Raw genomic sequence first — 23,765 nt, forward strand, 5'->3', positions numbered from 1 at the left:
AAATTCACCCAACTTAGCGTGGGAAGCTTGTGGAAGGCTACCTGAAACGTTTGACCCAAGTTAAACAATTTAAAGGCAATGCTACCAAATACTAATTGAGTGTATGTAAACTTCTGACCCACTGGGAATGTGATGAAAGAAGTAAAAGCTTTTTACTAGGATTAAATGTCAGGAATTGTGAAAAAGTGAGTTTAAATGTATTTGGCTGAGGTGTATGTATACATCTGACTTTAACTGTATGTAAAAGGACAGTTTGCGTAAAAAAAGATAGTCACACTTTCTTTGAATTGCCTGTGACTAATTCATTTTGACTGCAATATGTGTGGTTATAGTTATAGAACAAGGACAGTGGCTTATTGATTTTCATGAAAAAGGATGTGGTTTAATCAACAATGAAAGAAAATTCCAGATTTTTTTTAAAGATGAAAAAAGGCTTTTTACAGGCACAGCAGTATTGCACAATTGAAATCACAACATTGCAATCTTTCAGTGCAAATGAGAAAATATAAAAAATAACAATGACATTTTGCTACAAATGTACTGGGTCCTGTGAGTCAGATCAATTTCTGTCTGTCTGCGCAGAGTGCAAAAGGGTCCTGAACAGACTGAATTCTGGGTACAGTAATCATTGTGCAAGAGGTACAAACCTGCACTTCCTCCACCAAGATGACACTGGTGAAAATGTATGGATCCAACTTGGGAATTTTGATGTTTCTGGGGAAAATGCTATTCCTATTTATGGTCTCTACCCATATTAAGATGGATGGACAGTATGGACCATGCCTTCACTCAACACATATATATCGAGAGTACATGGAACCATTGGCTGACTGTCGGAGAAGTTTCCATATCAGTTTCAGAAGGTGACAGTTGAGCTTTCAGTTGTTCTCTTGGAAAGCATCTCTAGACACAACTACATACACCCTTCTGAGATACAGTACTTTGAAATGAGGTTTTTGGTTTCATTTGGCAACACCAAAAAATAGACAGTCATACAAGATATAAAACATGGCAGAGCAGTAAAAATGTTGGTACCAAGACAAACATGACAGAATGAAACACATCATGCACTTCTCAAAATTGGGTTTGCAGAAATGTCATCAAACAATTACCATCAACCTTACATTTCATCTACATGGTCAGCAAAACATTTCTTGTTTGTTAAATAAATGTAAAAGGCAGATTTTTGGCACATAAAACCTTGAATGAGCTGTAAGTACTATGCTGTTTTAAAAATAGGCTTTCATCATCACATGTTATACTGTCAACATGCAATTTCCTGGATAATGTTTATTGAACTGTGGGTGTGGAATAGGTTTTCACATCAAATACCAACAGACTGACAGATAGGAGCCATTGGAATCAAAAGGGTGACCAAGGTAGTTGGTCTGAACCACACCAATACTGTACTTTACAATAGGAACCAACCAGCAAAATGACAGTATAATCAATCTTTGGGTCACATTTGGGGACACACAATGTAAAACCCATGATGCAGAATGTGGTAACATTTAACATCCAAAGTAACCCTACTTCACTTTCTTAAAATCATTTTTTTAAACATTCATTCTACCACAGTTCAGAAATACAAAAATGTTTCAAGAATTTTGTAAAGAACATTTGGTGCTTTTTCTCACTGTCTATCCATCTAAGTTCCCAAGCATTGTGATTGATCCCACCCATTCAAGCCTGTGTTGAATCCACTGTCTCTCTATGCCTGTTCCTCTGACTAATGTCAGCTCAGAGTTTGGTTCTCTTCCAGCAAAGCTTCTATGAGCTTTTAATGACCTAGCAACACTGCACTAGACTTGTCTGGGCCAACAGGAGTGTCAGCTGGGCTAACAAAGCACTGACAACAGCAGGTCCGAGCCAGAGGCTAAATGATAACAGGAATGATGTTTGACAGCTGATAAAGGCGGGCGGAAACAAATGAGACAACAGTAAAATACGTTGTTTCAAGAAGTTACAATGTTTGCCCTAATTCATGTAGATCTACTTTGATTTCAATATATCTCATTCTTATAGGCATTGTAGTTGCTTTCAAATGTTTTTTTCTTCTGTTCTCTCAATGACTACTAACATCCATGCTATTGCTCTTAATACTGAATATGTTTGGAAAGGAAATACATGTTTTATTAAATGGCGTCTTCAGTTATTGCTCGAGGTTAATACCTAAAGGGTTCATATAAAGACTATTGGAGTGCACACTGAATCATTGTCTAAAACTACTGGACTTAAAAACACTTTCAATGGAGACTCTCCATTAAACAGACTTCATCTGGGTCCATGGAACCGGCAATGGAACCGACTGCATCAAAGGAGAATTGCAGGTTAGTTTTGGGAGGGAAACAGTGAGTTGCCATGAGGACCAGGAGGAACAGACACAGCGCAGACTCTACACATCTGACCATGGGTAAACTCACAAACACGTAGAAACAAACAAACACAAAGAAAGAAAACAGCGCAGTAAAGAAAAGGAGAAGCTGTACAAGGTACATGTAACCTCCACAAAGCCTTATCCACACAACGTTATCCCTGTGAGCGCTCCGCGATGGGACACTCCATCTTTGGTTCTTTGATTAGGCTCAGCTTTCCAGATCCGTGCAGGAAACATAGGTGCAAAATTCCAGGTGTTGTTGAATTTCCAAAGAAATTATTCCCAAAGCATTACAGATTCCCTGTCCCAATTTACACTGGACCAGGGAATCCTGAGGCCATTCAAGGTCAAAAACCATCAAGACAAAGTTGTAAAGGTTCACATATGAAGGAGAGTCCATTCTGAAAATGTGACAATTTTACATATTCATATATGTATAGGGTCTTTAACAGAATTCTCCCAGGTTCTACAGTATGTGCCTGCTGGGTGCTCCAGAGGATGGGATTGGGGCTTCTGTCTGTCAATCATCTTCTCCGCAGGATTATCTGTAATAGTCGTCCAATCAGAAGACCCATCCACAGTAGGAAGGCGGGCTCTTGGTGCATCTGCTGCAGGTTTCCCTGGGCAACCTGACCGTTTCTGCCTGCAAGGCGCTGTGGAGGACACAGAGAAAGGAGCCGTGTTACATCCTCTTGTACATACAGTATAACCAAGAAAGATACTACACAAACAGAGCATTCAACATTATTGCCACAACACACAGCGTAATAGCGCCACTCACCTTTAATCCAGACATATGATTCAAACAAATTGCACTAATAAACAGATTTTTCCTCAATGAACCTATGGGGGTCTTGGCTGACCACCATAAAGATCCCTGTTGTGTATAGGTTTGCTGATAATACTGGACACGGCTGAGCTCAACTGTGGTCAGTGTGCCAGTCCTTTCATGACACACATGCAACCCTAACAAACACAGGAAGCAGGCCAACACAACTCAACATCCTGCCCCACCTCACCCCAAACCCCTGCTCCCTCTCCGGGTGTTAGGATCAGTGGGTTAACTCCACACTTAAGACCAGAGGCCCAGGCAATCAAATGAAACGTTCTTACATGTGTTTGCTCCTGTGAAACTGCCAGGATGCGCTTGTGTACAGTATGTGTGTTTGTTAATTATGTGTACACAGTATTGAATTATATAAGCACAATTGAGCATTAAATGAGCAACCAAGGTAAAAGTATTTACCCTTTCAATATGAGGGTTGATGTTCTGCTCTTTGAGTCAACATTGCTGTGTTGGGCAGAGGCCCTGCAAACTACCACACTAGAGCCTTGGGCTGAACTGAACCATCACACACGAACATACCAGGTTTACAACATGAGTCATACTTCTTAATGAGAAAAACAGGGCAGCAGCACGGTCATAAAAGCCATTCTATTAGGTCAGCTACTTCAGCTTCAGATGGAAGAGGTACTTGATGACCTAAACATAAATAGGGACATTTTTATTGTGAGATGAATGGAGAGATTAGGGAAGAGATTGAGCCATTCTATTAGGTCTTTAGCAGTGACTTGACAAGGTCATAGGGTCCTGATAATGGTGGATGAGTGGACTACTCCCTCCTCAGAGACAATTACCTCTGCAGACATGGCAAAGGGGAGATGAAAACAGGTGGCTGTCTTGGCCCGGCCGTCACGTTGGCCTGCGGTCACTAGTTTGGCAGGGCTCTTGCAATAAGCGTTGGTCATTTCCACTGTGGCCTCTTTGGCAGAGGGGACTGAGGAAACACCAAGTCTGAGTTCGACTTTTATCAGAAACTATGTTTCTGACAGGAACTGTGCTGAAGTATGACTGGGGTATCGCTCCATTAGTGAATCACTGCATGTGTGTTCAGAGCAGCTGGGCAGGGAGCCATACAGTGCTGACATTTAGGAACTAATGCAAAGGGGATATCAACACTTTGTTTTAGCTGAAATGAGTCATGCCAAGAACCACAAAAGCCTGGAGTGACTGTGAACAGTGTCTGAGGAAACAGGTGATGAGGAAGTGGAGTTAAATGGAAGTGCATTAACCCTTCGGTAAGAAAGACAGAGCAGAACTGGGAACCTTGCAAGACCCCATTCACCTTCGGGCCAAAAATGAGGAGTTCATGAAAGAAATGGCAGATCGATGGTTTAGCTCGATATAAATGATTGATCTGAAAGATTTAACAAGAACTTAAAACACGCTGTTGAAAGGTTGTTTGATTAGAACATACAGTGCATTTGGAAATTATTCAGACCCCTTCAGTTTATCCACATTTTGTTACCTTACAGCCTTATTCTAACATTGATGAAAGTATTTTTCCCTCATCAATCTACACACAGTACCCCATAATGACAAAGCAAAAACATTAAAAAAACACATTTTTGCACATTTATAAAAATACAAAAAAACTGAAATACCTTTTCTTTTTACATACAGTTGAAGTCGGAAGTTTACATACACTTTAGCCAAATACATTTAAACTCACTTTTTCACAATTCCTGACATTTAATCTGAGGAAAAATGCCCTGTCTTAAGGTCAGTTAGGATCACCACTTTATTTTAAGAATGTGAAATATCAGAATAATAGTAGAGAGAATGATTCATTTCAGCTTTGATTTCTTTCATCACATTCCCAGTGGGTCAGAAGTTAACATACACTCCATTAGTATTTGGTAGCATTGCCTTTAAATTGTTTAAGTTGGGTCAAACATTTCGGGTAGCCTTCCACAAGCGTCCCACAATAAGTTGGGTGAATTTTGGCCCATTCCTCCTTTCTATAGGATTGAGGTCAGAGCTTTGTGATGGCCACTCCAATACCTTGACTTTGTTGACCTTAAGCCATTTTGCCACAACTTTGGAAGTATGCTTGAGGTCATTGTCCATTTGGAAGACCCATTTGCGACCAAGCTTTAACTACCTGACTGAGGTCTTGAGATGTTGCTTCAATATAGCCACATAATTTTCCTTCGTCATGATGCCATCTATTTTGTGAAGTGCACCAGTCCCTTCTGCAGCAAAGCACCCCCACAACATGATGCTGCCACCCCCGGGCTTCATGCTTGGGATGGTGATCGTCGGCTTGCAAGCCTCCCCCTTTTTCCTCCAAACATAACAATGGTCATTATGGCCAAATAGTTCTATTTTTGTTTCATCAGACCAGAAGAGGGGACATTTCTCCAAAAAGTACCATATTTGTCCCCATGTGCAGTTGCAAACCGTAGTCTGGCTTTTTAGCATAGTAGTATGGCAGTTTTGGAGCAGTGGCTTCTTCCTTGCTGAGCGGCCTTTCAGGTTATGTCGATATAGGACTCGTTTTACTGTGGATATAGATACATTTGTACCGGTTTTCTCCAGCATCTTCACAGGGTCCTTTGCTGTCGTTCTGGGATTGATTTGCATTTTTCGCACCACAGTATGTTCATCTCTAAGAGACAGAACGCGTCTCCTTCCTGAGCGGTATGACGGCTGCGTGGTCCGATGGTGTTGGCGGATTTCTTTTGATTTTCCCATGATGCCAAGCAAAGAGGCACTGAATTTGAAGGTAGGCCTTGACATACATCCACAGGTACACCTTCAATTGACTCAAATGATGTCAATTAGCCTATCAGAAGCTTCTAAAGCAATGACATCATTTTCTGGAATTTTACAAGCTGTTTAAAGGCACAGTCAACTTAGTGTATGTAAACTTCTGACCCACTGGAATTGTGATACAGTGAATTATAAGTGAAATAATCGGTCTGTAAACAATTGTTGGAAAAATGACTTGTGTCATGCACAAAGTAGATGTCCTAACCGACTTGTCAAAAGTATTGTTTGTTAACAAGAAATTTGTGGAGTAGTTGAAAAACAAGTTTTAATGACCAACTTAAGTGTATGTAAACTTCTGTCTTCAACTGTAAGTATTCAAACCCTTTACTCAGTACTTTGTTTTACTGAAATTATAATAGAATGAGAAAGAGGATAGATGTCTGTACTTACTGTAAGCTTGACTAATTAAACAGTTCCAGGCAGTGGTTTCAACACAGGGTAAACACACAGACTTGATCCAGATATTTGGCCACTGAGTCTGAGGGTAAAACCTCTCTGGTGGTTATTATATTATCGTGACTCAATGTTGCATTTTGTATTGCATTATATAACTAGTACACACAGTATGTAATCACATGCCACTTCACACCCTGAGGCATGCAACACGAGAGGCTGGTGTAATGCAAATCAATAGGTGAATGACACCTTTAGCCATTTGTTATTAGTTGTGTAAAACTGACTGAAGGAGGGGAGGTGGATCAACTTAAATAGCTTTCATGTTTTGGCAGTGATGACGTTAATACCCAAATTCACTGAATACTGACAGTTTCACCCATAACCAGCTAATTGGTACAATATTACAAAACATTAACACTTTTAAATCTAATGGATCTGGGCCTGAGTATTCAGCTGTTTCTGTTCCCAAACTGTGTGATATTCAGGTACCTACTGACTGACTAATCTCTCTCTTGACAATTGATCTGGTGTGAGAGAAATCTGCAACACCACATGCAAGCAAAAGAAAAACGTACAAGGCCAGAAGAACACTGAAAAACAATTAGACCAAACTGGGAGAGCAGCCACAATTTGACCAAACTGGGAGAGCAGCCACAATTTGACCAAACTGGGAGAGCAGCCACAATTTGACCAAACTGGGAGAGCAGCCACAATTTGACCAAACTGGGAGAGCAGCCACAATTTGACCAAACTGGGAGAGCAGCCACAATTTGACCAAACTGGGAGAGCAGCCACAATTTGACCAAACTGGGAGAGCAGCCACAATTTGACCAAACTGGGAGAGCAGCCACAATTTGACCAAACTGGGAGAGCAGCCACAATTTGACCAAACTGGGAGAGCAGCCACAATTTGACCAAACTGGGAGAGCAGCCACAATTTGACCAAACTGGGAGAGCAGCCACAATTTGAAGTAGAAGACGTGCAATTAAAGTGACTCGCTAATACGTTCGCAGATGTCTGCCTGCAATTGCTGCCTGAGGAAAAACAAAGTTGTCACTGATACTCATCGACTGTGTTTTTATTTGATTAAAACAAGTAATTATGCAGATGCTTAAAATAGTTTTTTAAAAACAGACAAACTTCTCTCTCCCTCATTCTTCAAGACAAAGACCGCAGGTCCTAAAAGAAAATAATATTACGTCACAAATAAGAGGGTGCTTATTTGCTGCTTCCTACTGAAAATCCCTTTGAGGAACAAACCCAATTTAAAAATAAAATAGAAACTCCACAAAGACGTGAGCTGCCATGTGAATGCTCAGATAATGGCAAAATACAGACGTTAGTTATCTTAGAATAACAACATGTTTCTGTGGCCAGACATCTGCTTTGCATTAGCAGGGCGCTTGTCCTTTTGGGTCTCACACTACTATTTGTCATATTCACCACTGGAGAGACGTCTCACACTACCATCTGCCATATTCACCACTGGAGAGACGTCTCACACTACCATCTGCCATATTCACCACTGGAGAGACGTCTCACACTACCATCTGCCATATTCACCACTGGAGAGACGTCTCACACTACCATCTGCCATATTCACCACTGGAGAGACGTCTCACACTACCATCTGCCATACTCACCACTGGAGAGACGTCTCACACTACCATCTGCCATACTCACCACTGGAGAGACGTCTCACACTACCATCTGCCATACTCACCACTGGAGAGACGTCTCACACTACCATCTGCCATACTCACCACTGGAGAGACGTCTCACACTACCATCTGCCATACTCACCACTGGAGAGACGCGTATTCACACTACCATCTGCCATACTCACCACTGGAGAGACGTCTCACACTACCATCTGCCATATTCACCACTGGAGAGACGTCTCACACTAACATCTGCCATATTCACCACTGGAGAGACGTCTCACACTACCATCTGCCATATTCACCACTGGAGAGATGTCTCACACTACCATCTGCCATATTCACCACTGGAGAGACGTCTCACCAGACCTTGGCTCAAATAGTACTTGGAATTCTTTCAAATACTTTAGCTGCGCTTGATTGAGCTGGCCTGGTGCAATAGAATCGCTCAAAAAGTACAAACCCTGTCCATCTGGCACTCTGGAAAGGCTCAGTTAAACGCTCAAAATGTTTGAAAGAAAACAAATGATTTGTGTACCTCTAGCAGGAGGAGTGCCCTGAATTAAAAGCCTCCTATATCAGCCCATAGGACAGAGGACCTACACATGAAAAGCTAACTTCACAGCGATGAAACCACTAAACACCTACGCAAGCATCACAGAACCAGAGAAAGGGAGTATGGAGACACCCAAACCCACAACACACTCAAAGACTCAACAGTGGATCAGCTCCACTCAGAGGTTCTTTCCAGCGCCTAACACAAGCATGACACCCGTTGGAGCGCGTCTCCATGGCGCTGGGTGAGTGAGGCCTGTAAAGGCAGACCAGTGGATAATTAGAGCCCACAGTTGGCTCCCTGAGAGCCTTAACCACAGGGCAGTCACGTAGACCTGCAATTCTGCAACACAACCAATCACTCACTAACCAGCTCCACTGCCCGTCATTGTAACCTGACCCTTCCTCCTGTCAGTCTCAAACCCCCGGGCTTGGCCTCTTTGACCTTGAGTACACACTCAGACAGCCCTAAGAGTATTTTCCATGATGGCTATTTGGCAGAGAAGGAATGGTGTGTGTGTGTGTGTGTGTGTGTGTGTGTGTGTGTGTGTGTGTGTGTGTGTGTGTGTGTGTGTGTGTGTGTGTGTGTGTGTGTGTGTGTGTGTGTGTGTGTGTGGCAAAACAAAACCTGGACATCGCTAGAGTAATGCAGGTCACTGGTCAGTTCTGTGGGTGGCCAGAGGCCATAGAGCCAATCAGAAGGAAGGACAGGGAAGTGTCACAGATGACACATACCTGATGTGTGTCAGTAAACAAAGTGTGCAGGAGGTTTTTTGATTCACCTTACGTGACACCTGAAAACACACAAACACTTTGTCAACAATGAAATGACTCACTTTATAGTCACTAGCTAGGAAGTACTAGAGCTCATCCAGATACAAGCATTATGACAGTTATTGGCAGTTGACAATCTATACATAGAACTGTTTGAAACACCTGCATTTGCCAGTAACACACAATGCAATCACCTGTAGAAAGTTATGTAATAGACAATTGTGACAGATGGGAAAAGTACAAGACAGCTCTAGATTCTAGAAAGGGACAGTCTTTCAGAATTCCTCTCCCTGATCGCAACCAAACACCTGAGACCAGAACATGGAACACAATATGTTCTGCTTTTTATTGGGCTTTTTGTTCTCGAAATACATAAACCTCCCTCTATACAAGAGAGTTATTTACATGTACCACACACACACACACACACACACACACACACACACACACACACACACACACACACACACACACACACACACACACACACACACACACACACACACACACACACACACACACACACACACACACACACACACACACACACACACACACACACACACGGCAAGAAACCCTGTTCTGCTCTACAGCCTCACCTGTTGAAAGGTGTGTAAATATTTAGTTCTCCCCAGACACCCAGACGCCATTAGTAACACATTATTAATGGGAAATGCTTATGCACTCATTAGAAGTAAATATTTCTGGGGGGTTTTGTGAGAAAATACAAAGTCCAGTCATCAGTTTGTATATTTGATTATACAGATAAACCTTCCCCTTTTATGGGTATTGGGCAGTATACCTTGGGGATGGTGATGGGTAGCCTAGTGGTTAGAGCGTTGGACTAGTAACCGAAAGGTTGCAAGTTCGAATCCCCGAGCTGACAAGGTACAAATCTGTCGTTCTGCCCCTGAACAGGCAGTTAACCCACTAGGCCGTCATTGAAAATAAGAATTTGTTCTTAACTGACTTGCCTAGTAAAATAAATATAAAATAAAAAGAAAACAGAATAGAAATGTCCATGACGAGAACAACTCGGGATTGTGAACTGGCAAGAAAAACAGTTTTCAACAAATTCCATGCACAGTCACATTGAAACTCCCTAAAATGCATGCAACATGCACGGTCACATTGAAACTCCATAAAAATGTATGCAACATGCACTGTCACATTGAAACTCCCTAAAATGCATGCAACATGCACTGTCACATTGAAACTCCCTAAAATGCATGCAACATGCACGGTCACATTGAAACTCCATAAAAATGTATGCAACATGCACTGTCACATTGAAACTCCCTAGAATGCATGCAACATGCACTGTCACATTGAAACTCCCTAGAATGCATGCAACATGCACTGTCAACAGCTTTCAAACAGATGTGGGGCAGCAATTAGCCCAGCGCCAAAGAGCGTTGGACCAGTAACCGAAATGTCGCTGATTCGAATCCTTGAGCCGACTAGGTGAAACATCTTTCAATGTTCCTTTGAGTAAAGCACTGAACCCTAATTGCTCCTGTAAGTTGCTCTGGAAAAGAGTGTCTTCTAAATGACGTAAATGTTAAAAAACATTTTATGGGTCTTTCATATCAGCTAATTCAAGACTGTGCAGAAGGAGAGTGACAAGAATGGAGCATGGAAGAAGATTCCCTATAAACTAAAAATTCCCACAAAAAAGTTACCCAACAAAACTCTTTGAGTATAATTAGTGTTCAAGTGTAAGATCTGAACAGAGTTATGAAATTAACCAGGAAATGGGTAACCCCGGGTAAGATGAATCCCCACCTGACAGAGATTGTTTTAGCTACAAAGAGCCTGTCCTGTAGCAGATGTTGGATCTTAATTGTATCACTCTTTTGTTGCTGAGAATTTTCCTGGAACTCAGTTTTGTGATATACATATATTAACAAAAAACCTGCACTAATACGGTTATATTAGTGCTATTGCACTTTTCATGTAGCCTCTCTCTCTCTCTCTCGCTGGCTCTCCCTCCCTCCCTCCCTCTCTCTACACAACCTTTTCATGTAGCCTCTCTCTCTCTCTCTCGCTCTCTCTCTCTCTCTCTCTCTCTCTCTCTCTCTCTCTCTCTCTCTCTCTCTCTCTCTCTCTCTCTCTCTCTCTCTCTCTCTCTCTCTCTCTCTCTCTCTCTCTCTCTCTCTCTCTCTCTCTCTCTCTCTCTCTCTCTCTCTCTCTCTCTCTCTCTCTCTCTCTCTCTCTCTCTCTCTCTCTCTCTCTCTCTCTCTCTCTCTCACTCTCTCTCACACTCTCTCTCACAACTCTCTCTCTCACTCTACACTCTCTCTCACACTCTCTCTCACACTCTCTCTCACACTCTCTCTCACACTCTCTCTCTCTCTCGCCTCTCTCTCTCTCTCTCTCTCTCTCTCACGCTCTCCCTCCCTCCCTCTCTCTACACAACCTTTTCATGTCGGTGTTGAAGGCAGCCTCCTGCTGGGTGTGTCTTTTGAACATTAGGCCGGTCCCATAACAGCTGATACAGGGTAGCCTAGTGGTTAGAGCGTTGTACTAGCAACCGGAAGGTTGCAAGTTCAAACCCCTGAGCTGACAAGGTACAAATCTGTCGTTCTGCCCCTGAACGGGCAGTTAACCCACTGTTCCTAGGTCGTCATTGAAAATAAGAATTTGTTCTTAACTGACTTGCCTGGTTAAAAAAATCTAAGATATTCACCCCTCCACGGCATATGTCATAGTGAGCTCACTGAAAATGATTAAGGTATGCAAATACAATTATTTTGTTAACAACACATTATTCTTATGCACTGTATTATAAATAATGTTCTAAAGCCAGAGTGCCCTCAGTACATAAGAAACGAGAGCACAGAATGCTAGGTCAATGAGACAAATAGAAATCATCTAGAATGGCACATGTTGAACTGAGCACCTTATCAGCTCTATTTGATCCAGTGCAGTCCTTGACAGGGTTTGTAAATAAGGTGATGCAACCTCCAGAAATGTAAAGTAGCAAGAGAAATGTAAAGTAGCAAGAGAAAGAAACCAACTTATAGCTGCACAGGCAATTTCTTCAACGATGCTGTCATGATTTCGGCAGCAGGTCTGCGAAAACGCTTAAATTATTGACACTATCTAATCGGAAGATTAACTTTCCCATGCAATGCAGTGACCATAATTGATTTATATTTTACCTTTATTTAACTAATTTGATCGTGATAGAATTGTTTTTGCAGTGCCTGTGTATCGTATCCTATGAGAGTGGTTGACAGACACAACCTCCCTTAGGGATATTTGAACTGAAGCTACCAATTCCCTGAAAGTGATTGTTTAATTCATTGTTTTCCCCCGAGAAACTACATATCATCAGGATATATGGGTCTCTTTTTAGGATCCTCCCGTCTGTAAGTCTCAGTGCTGGCGTAACACTCACCCCATGTATGAAGAGGTTGTTAAACTCATCTCCAATGCGCTGAAGCTCCTGACCGATGAGTATCTCTGGCCGCATGTCCGCCGCAGTCCGTGGCGGGCGTGCTCTATAGGGCCGGAGGGGGTTGGGCCACACGTCTGGGGGACAAAGAACAAAATGCTCTCAGAACTCATTGGAACACAATCTTAATAACAAAGACCAAGCTACAACAACACTAAGAGGAGTCCAGTATGACTCTTGGCTTATGTACTATAGTGTGGTTTAGTTATGAATGTGTTCGGATCTCTTGTTATGACTCATGTGTCATGAACCATATTTCTAATATTTCTCATATCCCTCAAGGGCCCTACAATATCAGTTGCACCATATGTTAATATGGAAACACTTTACTGCAAATAGCCTGGCATAATGGCTTTATATCACTGTCATAAGAGAGACGTAACAATAACACATAGCACAGTGTCCATGATGAGTGTAAGACTATTGTTATGAAATGTTATCTGTTGTTATCTTATGACAATCTTATGAGTGTGTTTTAAAGGCTATTTGTCAAGAAACCTCAAGTAAAGTTGTCAACATCTAAATTTAATTGAATCCACCAAAGGCATAGTGTATATTACAGATACAGTATATATAGAGCAAGGATCATCAACTAGGTTCAGCCGCGGGATGATTATTTCTTATGCGGATGTTCGGGGGTCCGGAAAACATAATGACTAATCATTTGTAGTCGCCAAATTCACCACAAGAAGCCCAAACAGATATAATGTTTGACTAAAACATAATCATTTTGAACCTTGCTTACATTTGTATACGATCACGTTTCTCTCGATTATGTGTGGGAATACTTGTGAACAGATTTCTAAAATTAAAATCACTTGGAGCAGATTTCCTGGTGTTTTTAGTCCATTATGTTCAACAATAAAACAAAAATAAATGTAAAAAACATTGTTTTTTTTTCTTATTTGCTCACAAAACTTGGTGGCCCAAATAAAACCACCTGTCAGTTGGGGAAAGCTGACATAGACTATCAGATATTACACCTCATTTGTGGTTTTCTATACGTGTGCTAGGATCAATCATATCTGGTATTCAGAAAAGAAAGTCTGAGTAAATAAAACAGGTACACAATTCCTCCCCAGCATCTGTCTCCCTCAGGCAATAACAGGCAGTGGTAATACAACTGGAGAACATTGATGTTATTCTCCACAAACAGACTTTTCAGACTTTATCTTAAGAAATGGCTCTGAGTGGGGCCCAATCATTGGCTTCCCAACATCAGAGATAGAAAAGTTGTTTCCAAACGGGTTCTTTGACTGTCCCCATAGGATAAACTTTTTGGGTTCCAAGTAGAACTCTCTGTGGAAAGCCTTCTATATAGAACCCAAAAGGGTTCTACCTGGAACCAAAGGGGTTCTACGTGGATCCAAAATGGGTTCTTCAATGGGTTAACCTATGGGGACAGCCAAAGAACCCTTTTAGGTTCTAGATAGCACCTTTTTTTTCTAAGAGTGTGCCCAATAAAGGAAAATTCCACCCCAAAAAATATATGTTGGTAGTGGTAGCAGAGTGCATCATACTGGCTGTATTTAGAAAGGTATATATCTTAAACTTGATTGTTGACATGCAAAATATTCCTACGGAGTAATAAAACAAATACCAAAAGGAGTTTTCCTTTAAGAGTAGTCTCTTTTGGATTACATTTAAGTCATTTAGCAGACGCTCTTATCCAGAGCGACTTACAGATGTGTGTGAAACAGTACAGATAGAGATGTATCTGTCCCTCATATAAGCTGGATCCTGAGGAGAATGAGCAGGGAGGAAGCCCTGTTTGCTGTTGACCAAAGACACTATTTGCTATTTGACTGGCCTCTACTCCAACTCACTATATGTGGCCTCTACTCCAACTCACGACATGTGGTCAAATAAAAGTACACAGGTGAATTAGGCTGCTCAAACACATATATTATGAACGAAGGGGGCAAAAAGCAGTGCCTGTTTGTCTCAGTGTATTTCCTTTTGCTTGTCTGCTATGGCCACTTTGTCGGGGAATGTTATTGAGGTTGAGTGTAAATCTGTGTGCACATACAGGTGCCGTTATTAACAAACACATGCGCATGCATGTTTTACTATCCCTCACACTCCTTGGTGGCTCGTTATAACACAACTCAGTAAACGCAGTGCAGATACTGATCTAAAAAAACTTCCTGCCGAGGTTGAATCCAACTATTGGCTCATCGTCACGTTGTACATGAGTCTCGACCCATGCAGATATCGTAATGACTACGGTATTTAAGTAAATATAACTACAGACATTACAAACAACACCAGGACCAATTAGCGCGCAATAATCCAAGACGCATCCGTGCATAATAGCCCGCCACCCCCCATATCAATAAATACGATACAGAATCAATGGTCCGTAGTACATTGTAATAGTCAGGGGACGTCGTCAAACAGTGTACTTTCTGATTGCCACAAGGGCAGCGTAAATAGTTTATCATGTGCGCCATGCCATGCCTTGAAGCCAGCGCTCTGAATTGTGAGTAACAATTTTTATTTGTGAGACACCAGCAAGCGTGCGTGCCTTACCATAATCTCGCCGGGTCTCCAGTGCTCGAGACATGCGCTGCAGTGCGTGGGTAATGACTTGGCTAGATGGGCTCGGAGTCTGTGTCGACTTGTTATCTTTCAATAGCGGGGAGCTTGGAATAGAATCGCTGTCGAACGAAAAATATCCACTGGAGGACCTGGACAGTGTTCTGAACACCGGCGACCTCGACTGGAAACCAAGCAGACTATTCGGAATCATTATTCCTCCCCGTGACTGCTGGTCCCCTTCGCAGGACTGGGGGGGTTGTCAGACCGTTCGGCACGGGAGGCTGCTCCGCAACCGGGATGCGACTCTCTGCTTTTCCCTCCCTCAATTAGGGTGGTTGTGCCATTTGGACCGATTTTGTGGTCTGTAGGATAGATCAAGTATCAGAGTTAGGCTATTTAAAATATATATAGATATTTGTCCGTGCATTGTCATTATTTGTTGGAGATTTCCTCTACTGGAATCAAAAATCTAAAACAGACATCATTTCTAGAAAACTTAGACTAATAAAACAAAACGCGCATGGCTAAATATCCCGCAGGGTCGAGTCCAGTGTCCAGTCTATCTAAGTTTTTGAGTCGGCCGTAACTTCTTCCTCTCCACGTACCTCCATTGTTTGTACAGAAGTGCTGATTGCAGCATTTCTAGAAGGGAAAAACAGTTTGCATGAAATTACAAGCCGTAGTAACTGCGTCACAACTCAAACTCCAAACCAAGTTAACTTCTTCAATCCGAAATGATAGTTGTGAATAGCCTATTGTGGATCCCCATGAAAAATCTAGATATAGTCATGTTTTCGAAATGAATCTGATCGTTACTTGTATTCCATACTCGAATTGGTTCCAAATTGCGCACGAAGGACAGCGTACACTTTTTCACTATTATGCCTATAGGATATCTGTCGACTTTATAATACTTCCAGTAGCCTACTATATCACAAATACTTACTCATATCAAACACATTCAAAGTTAAATCGAAAGGCGCATTTTAGAGACAACCAAAACGCAGAGACAGTCAGACAACGAACAATAGAGTACAAGCACATATAGCAGTTTCTTGCTGGAGAGTCTGCACACATTTGTTATGAAAAGTTCTCTACGAACATGTGTTGTAAACAGACCTGATTGGATTAGAGCCTTTGTGACTGGCAGGCGATTGGATTAGCTAAATGAAACGCATCCAAAATCATAGGCTAGCCTACTGGTCCATTATCGCCACCCACAGGTTGCAGTAGTAGCCTCTCTTTTTTTTTTTTTTGTCTTGAAAATGGAAATACATGTTGACCCCTTGCCTATATATCACTGAATCACCTGAGAACAGGAGTCCCATTGTCGTTCAACTTCAACAGGTGATTAATTTATTGCTGGATCGTCTGAGAAGAATGAGGGTAGGTTAAAGTGGAAAACAAAAGGGAAACAAACAGGTACCTTTCATCCCTATCCTCAAAATAAAAACGGCATATTGGCGTATTATAGGCGATATAATATCTTGCATCGCACTGTAACCGATAATAAAGTAGACCAATAGGCCTACAAAAATATCGCAGTTTAAATAACAGGCAGCAGTTGAGAAAAAAACATGTGAATATGGTCTTTATTTTTCATTAAATTCAAGTCCAACGCGTTCAGTGTTTCAAGGTTTTCTAGAACGAAGATAATAGGCTACTAAAGATAATTAGGAACGATTGACATCGGTTAATTAAAATCGTATAATTCTCACACGCTAAATCGCTGTGCAGACACCAGGGTGGACTTCATCAAAACAAGTACGAACTTTCTCCAATTAATGTCAAAGCGCTGTCGCGGCGAGGCGTGCGGTGTGAGCGGAATAAGATACTTTTGTTGCATTACGAAAACACACGATATGGTAGCTTACAAAGTAAATGCATTTAGACAAGACACCATAGTTCTCTAAATAACAATTAATGAGGCTATCTTGGATATTTTTTCTCAGAATCACGGTTTTCTTGACAACTGAGTGAAGTCTAAAGTTGGGAGAACCGCGGTGCAATTTTATGTTACATTGTCTATTCTTAGTCTACTGAAATTATAGCCTTTTTAAAAACAGTAAATGCATATGCGATATCCTGATGTTCATGTTACACTCACCTGGACGAATCGGACATGTCCTAAACCGCTTTAGTAGCGGGACATAAGAGTTGTCAATAACAGTAAAATATCTGAAAATCCACCTTTGAACTTCTCACACCTCCGAAACGCAAACGATTAGAGCCCACACAGTGTCTTTTTAATCAGAAAACGGCGATGTCAACATCGAAAGAATAGTGGTTCCGCCTTGTAAAAACAGATCCTTCAAAATGTAGGTTGGGTGAAGGAAGGGAAAAAGCGTTCGACTCTTTTGTCTCCGGTGTGGATATCTCAGCTGAGGATACTTCCTTGCTGTAGCAGCTCACTCGCAACTGATAGAAAAAGTTGAAACGGTCTGGTCGGTGTCAAGAGTGGGGTGACGCCTGTGTGCCATCCTCCGCCTCTTGACCCGCCTACTCTTTCAATGGGTGGGATCTCAGCCTCCTTTCAAAGCATCCTTTCAAGTGTCCAGAAAAACCTTCTCTCTCTCTCTCTTCCTCTATTTAGGCTAGAAAAACATTCTCTCCCTCTATTTAGCCTATCTATTGATCCTGCTCCTGGTAACTGTTAACCTACTCTTGTTGCCATGTTGATATTACCATGAGTATATTACCATAGTATGAATACATTTCTGCTATCAGTCACTTTTCAGCCTTGTTTACACTGCTACTATTTGCTATTATTTACTACTATTATGTATCCTGCAACCAGTCACTTTCTCCCAATCCCTGCCTACATGTACATATCAACCTCAACTACTCCAGTATCCCTGCACACTGTACATTTGGTACAGACACTGACCCTGTATATACTGTTTTATATGTATTGCTTTCTTATTTATAGTGTTTTTCTAGTTCTACTGTTTTGATATTGAATACTGTATCATTGGGAAAGTTAAGCATTTCACTGTACTTGTGCATGTCACAAATAAACCTTGATAAAACTTGAAACTCTCCCACTCTCTCTGTAGGTGAACAGTTTACAATATTGTAGTAGTACATTAGCCTACTGAATTCAAAGAGGGGCAACTTCACATGTCAAGATCCTATACTGTACCTACGAACATTTCAGTTGTCAGAGAAATTCTGAGAGTCTCTTTCTATTAAAATAAACTCCATTAGATGATAATACATTTCAGCCAAATAGTTTTACAGATAATCAACATTGGGAAGAATTGTAAATTTCTAGAATCATTTAGTACACATCATTGAGCCCCTGAGAGAGTTGTTGGATCGGTTCTTCACACTTTCGCCCACACATTCTCAGTTAGAAGAACAGCTATTTCACAAGACAGTGTTAAAAAGCCAGCTACTCCTTCTCACAATCATGCACGTGTTGATCATTTGCACAATGAAACACTAATTATATAACTGGTTCACAACAAATTAAAACACAGCATTGTATGTCATTTTATGAATATTGAGCAGACTACTTTATCTTCTTGTTTTAACTGTTGACTGCAAGTCTTCAACAAAGATAAAAAATTCAAAAGAGAAAACATGTGCAAAACAAGACACACTATACAGCACATTTATTCCTATTAAGTACATTTATTAAGAGCAGTGACAATTGATTTTCAGATATGACAAAGATACAGTACAAAACTGATGGAACAGTCTTAATGTATATGCAAGCGCAAGTAACCTACAGAGCAAACAATGTTTGTTCATCTAGAGTCAATCAACATTACAGGCCTACATGTTATGCAGACAACTGATCAGAAAATTGAAGGATATAAAGTAGCCTACACTTCCCACATGTATTGTGTCACAAACCATTTGCTCACTGTGCTCATATTAATAAAATATATTATAAACATATCTTGTGTAATTTCCATTTTTGTATGTTGTTGAATCAAACAGCTGGCCATCACGGTCTAGCCGGTGTTGGTGAGGGAAAGTGTCTGGCAGAGAGATTCACAGTCAAAGTGCATCTCTATATACTAGTGTCATGAATACATTTAATTTCAAAGCTTTTTTTTGTACAAACAAAATTAGCACATTTTCAATAAGCAACACTGATTGTGTCAAGCTATTCTGAGCCACATAGGCATCCACTGTATGTAATGGATTGGACCAAGCAAAGTACAAAAGCTCCCAAATGCACACATATCAAATAAAACCCAATGATTTGACAGTATAACAAACATGAAGCATTTCAACATTTCTTTGAGAACTGATAAGAGATTTAAATAGAAATGAATCAAAATGAGACTGTCCTGTGTATTATGCCTGCGGCTAATGGCACTAGTCTAGACAACAACTGGGTCTGTAGTCTTCAGACCTTGTCCAGATTAGGCAAAATATCATGGGCTCTGTTCTAATATCCACACTACGTCACTTAGAATGCATGCATGCCAAATAAGTTGCTTTATTCTAAGTGGTGTGCTAATATGGACATTGTAACATAGCCCATGGCTCTTCACTGAGACCAGGATGAGTCAAGCAGTGAGCAAGGCCCGTATCCACAAAGTGTCTCAGAGTAGGAGTGCTGATCTAAGATCAGTTTAGCCCTTTAGATCATGATGAACAATATTATATGGACAGATCCTAGATCAGCACAGTGGGGCTCATAACTTGGAGGCTCTGATGGGGTGCTCCGGTGCAGAGTAGAAGGCCCACTCAGCCCGGGGGTTGGCCACCCCAGCAATTGGCGCCTGGATGCAGCAGGAGGGAACGTTGAAGTCAGACACCACCTTCAGGGCCTCATCCTTCACCAATCTACACAGCTCCAACAGCTGGAGGATAAACACAATAGGAGTCAATTACATTTACATAAATCAATGCAATCAATGTGAGAAAATGGTTAGCCATGGATAAAGCTGATATGAATTACCTTGTAAGTAGCTTGTGTCAAAGGTTGAATTGGTGGTTTTTATAATGGTTATCTATTGGAATTCTAGACAATTTAGGGCAAGGTATAGACAAATAATGCAGATGAATCTGATTTGATTTGAGATGAACTTCAAATCAAAGTTCAGTACAATCTTCTACTTTTCACAACAGTCCCCAGAAGGGGGAATGATTCAGCGTCTTGATTAAGAAGCATTGGCCATCATGGTATTGGCGGTACAGACACAGACAATGGTCAACTCTGGGCAGACAGGTGGCAGGTGTTGTATTGCACTGAGGATCTAAGTGTTCCAGTAGCAACAGAATGTCCAGACTGACTCAAGGAGCTAAATAGCAGAGCCCATTGGCTTTAGAGTTCAGACTTACAACAGATTCACCTGCCTATCAACAGAGTGTACTTGCATGATTGGGGGCGTTATGAGAGTTTGTAAAAGATACCAATGGGACATCATAGTGCAGAATAACTTAGTCTTCCTAACTGTAACTGCTAAAACAATGTGTCTGACTTTCTTGGTTTCCACTAGTTACCACAGCCGCAACGTCAACATTGGCTATATCATAAAAATGTATGAGAGGGAGAAAAATGGCCTTAATTTAAGGTTAAGGTTAGGCATAAGGTTAGCAGTGTGGTTAAGGTTAGGTTTATGGCTATGGTTAGGTAGAACATCTCCTTTTAAGAAGATACATTGTAGAAATAGGCAGGCTTTGTTACTTTTTGGCTGTGGTAACTAGTGACGACTGACTTTCTTGTTTTGATATTCAAAGTCTCTTGTTCTAAGAAAATGCTGGAACCAACACCCAATCTGAGCTATCTGTGTTCACTGTGCAACTAAACAGGAAGGTAACTACACAGCAATAGGCAAACCTAATTATAGCAATAAACATTGAGATTAGCAATTGACTAATGTCACAGGTGCAGGCAGCCTCCCTCATTGGCCAACCAGTTTTCCATTGCTGTTATGCGGACAGTCATACTCATAATAATCTCCGGAGGGCCTATGATGTCATTGTTCCCAATCAGTAGGAGGATAAACGTAAACAGCCTTATGGGATAGGGGTGTGTGAGAAGAATTGCCTGTGGATAATTCAGAAACCCATTAAAACCAATGTGGTGGAAAGGGTGAGTAATGCACGCCAACCCCACAAATCACTGAGACAGTGTGAACAAATAGAACACAATGATGGGTATATTTCTTAAGACTAGAAACATCTTATTTTTTCCCCTTATATGCTGTAATTAATTTATTGAACATTTTTCAGCTCAACACTTAGTAAGCAATTCAGTTTGTGAAGTGAGGCAACAGCAAGCATAATTGTTAAAAATCCAAAAAATCCAAAAAAGCCCATCATAGGCCTGAGTAAATGTAGATCCTCAATTCTGCTTTCATGTAGTTAATCTAGTATCATGTCACTGTTCATAGAGGTCTGTAGTTGTATGGAGAATCTTCATTTCATGAACAGTGATTGTTCCCTCAGATTCACAGCTTGTTCAAGACCCATTGTAATGCCTGCCACCTAGTGGCTGTTAAGCAGAAAAGCACTAGCACATTTGACTCCATTATGTCGACTACGAGGCAATCTAGTGTGCATTCAAAAAACGAAGTATGTACCTGTCCATCTGGTATTTGTTACCATACATTTGTGCTATTTTCTTCCCCTCCAGGAAATGGGGAAGTTTATAGACTGTGAAATACTGCAATACAACTTGGATATCATTTAGTCCTAAAAAAGTAAACTACTGATGAAAAAACAGAGACCAGGCCTGTGATAAAGTGTTCAATTTAACCAACTCTTCAGTCTTTTATTTGCATAACCCCATCTTATCTGTGGTCTATTAGGCACTAAATGATGCTTGGGCATGTTTGACGTGTACTTGCACTCTGCACCTTTCTAAAGAGCCTCCCCCCCCCATAAAAGGTACTGAAGGGTGTCAACCTGTCTCTCTGTTGATCATATATCCTTCCTCACTCACTCTCTCTCTCGCTCTCTCTGAAGTCTCATTCCCCCCTTCTCACCCTACTTGTCAAAGATGAAAGGAGCGCAGCGCCCAGACTAGAGAAAGCAAGAGGAGCGCCAGGTTTAAACAAACAGGGAGAGAAAGAGGAGCCAGAGGAAAGGTCACCATCTCCACATTAATGGGGGGACAGAGGGAGAGTCAGCAATTAATAGTCTGTGTCAGCTAGTGAGCAGTGGCTATAAGGTTAAGAGTGTGTGTGTGTGTGTGTGTGTGTGTGTGTGTGTGTGTGTGTGTGTGTGTGTGTGTGTGTGTGTGTGTGTGTGTGTGTGTGTGTGTGTGTGTGTGTGTGTGTGTGTGTGTGTGTGTGTGTGTGTGTGTGTGTGTGTGTGTGTGTGTGTGTGTGTGTGTGTGCGTTTGGGGTTATTGACGACTAGTTATTTACAGCTACAGCAGTCCACCCCTGGCAGAGCCCAGGTTCCCATGCAGTGAACCCCATTACCCCCACGTGGCTGGAAGGGCTGGACACATGCTGAGAAAACCACATCTATATGTTACAACTGTTCTCTTTAGTAAGCCTTAAGAAAGACCACGTGGAGCCACCATGCTAATAAACTATCTATCTCACAGTCAACAACAGACATTCTTGTTATGAAGTAGAGGAAGAGAGGGCCACATTAGAGAACACCAGGCTTTTACAACTCCCTCATAAAGTCTCTCCGACTCAAGCAGACTGTTACTACACAGTATTAAAAACTAAATACAGGGACCGTCAGGAACAGTTCCAATATTGAGCTGACAAGAACAGCAACAGCAAGCAGCAGTGTGTGGGTGTGTTGGCACACATAAACTGTAGGTGCGTGCATAGAGATCAATCTGATGATCATCACCCACCTCGCCTATTGTACAGGAGGAGCCGGTTTCTGTCCAGGCTCACACAGTACAGTGATGTAGGCAGGGTTTTGACTAGATGGGATACAGCTTTTGTCAGATTTGACTTTTCGTCGAAGGGTAGGAGAACTTACGCAGCAGGTTAGGAGAATTAAATAGCAGGTTAGGAGAATAAGGTTAAGGTTAGGAAAAGGGTTTCAGTTAGGTAAAATGCAAAACAATGATACTTTTGACATCAAAAGCTGTATCCCATCTAGCCAGGACCGGTGGGCAAGGGCATTTGCATAGCCTGTTTAATACTGCTGCCTGTGTGGTGATAAGCAAAGACAGTCACTCTTATCTGTTCTGTTTTTCAGTGACTCTCACTCAACCTTCAGAGGAACTCACCTATGAGAGATGAGGATATGAGGCTTAGATATGTAGGAAATGGAAGTTACAGCAGATTGGCCCGTTACATAAACAACACAAGTTAAATATAGATAAATACCTGACATAAGGAGTGTGGGAACCAAGCCTGTGTAAATGTCTGAACACAGCCTACCACTTCTATTCTGAAATATATATCATTCTCTCTACTAACAGATGTAGGATCTTCATTTGA

General features: G+C 41.4%; 2 protein-coding genes across 7 annotated transcripts in view; both read right to left on the reverse strand.

The window, feature by feature from the left end:
- Positions 1–360: 360 nt before the first annotated feature.
- Positions 361–17,857, reverse strand: LOC124041162 (bcl-2-like protein 11). Of its 6 annotated transcripts, XM_046358406.1 has the most exons (5): positions 16,328–16,609; positions 15,987–16,023; positions 15,373–15,743; positions 12,784–12,917; positions 361–3,030 (listed from the first exon to the last, which is right to left on the reverse strand). In XM_046358406.1, the coding sequence occupies exons 3-5, from the start codon at positions 15,590–15,592 to the stop codon at positions 2,902–2,904; spliced, it is 483 nt and encodes a 160-aa protein (XP_046214362.1). In that variant the 5' UTR covers positions 15,593–15,743; positions 15,987–16,023; positions 16,328–16,609; the 3' UTR covers positions 361–2,901. The 6 variants fall into 6 exon arrangements, with proteins under 6 accessions (XP_046214362.1, XP_046214360.1, XP_046214364.1 ...); XM_046358404.1 differs by lacking the exons at positions 15,987–16,023; positions 16,328–16,609 and adding an exon at positions 17,489–17,857; XM_046358408.1 differs by lacking the exons at positions 15,373–15,743; positions 15,987–16,023; positions 16,328–16,609 and adding exons at positions 16,691–16,752; positions 17,489–17,847.
- A 1,126-nt stretch (positions 17,858–18,983) lies between these two features.
- The window catches only part of acoxl (acyl-CoA oxidase-like), a 50,617-nt gene continuing 45,835 nt past the window's right edge, over positions 18,984–23,765 (reverse strand). The window contains exon 19 of the mRNA XM_046358410.1: positions 18,984–20,204. Coding sequence (XP_046214366.1) covers positions 20,037–20,204 — 168 coding nt within the window. The 3' untranslated portion in view covers positions 18,984–20,036. The remainder of the gene's footprint in view (positions 20,205–23,765) is intronic.

This window comes from Oncorhynchus gorbuscha, linkage group LG08, assembly GCF_021184085.1.
Source record: "Oncorhynchus gorbuscha isolate QuinsamMale2020 ecotype Even-year linkage group LG08, OgorEven_v1.0, whole genome shotgun sequence".
NCBI classification, from domain to species: Eukaryota; Metazoa; Chordata; class Actinopteri; order Salmoniformes; family Salmonidae; genus Oncorhynchus; species Oncorhynchus gorbuscha.

Bases quoted from the DNA above. Each gene is read 5' to 3' on its own strand.
- LOC124041162 (XM_046358404.1), bottom strand. From the start codon at position 15,592: ATGATTCCGAATAGTCTGCTTGGTTTCCAGTCGAGGTCGCCGGTGTTC. The intron at 12,918-15,372 runs GTAAGGCACGCA...TTTGTCCCCCAG, and splicing joins GGAGACCCGGCGAGATTATG to ACGTGTGGCCCAACCCCCTC. The intron at 3,031-12,783 runs GTGAGTGTTACG...TGTCCTCCACAG, and splicing joins ACAACCTCTTCATACATGGG to CGCCTTGCAGGCAGAAACGG.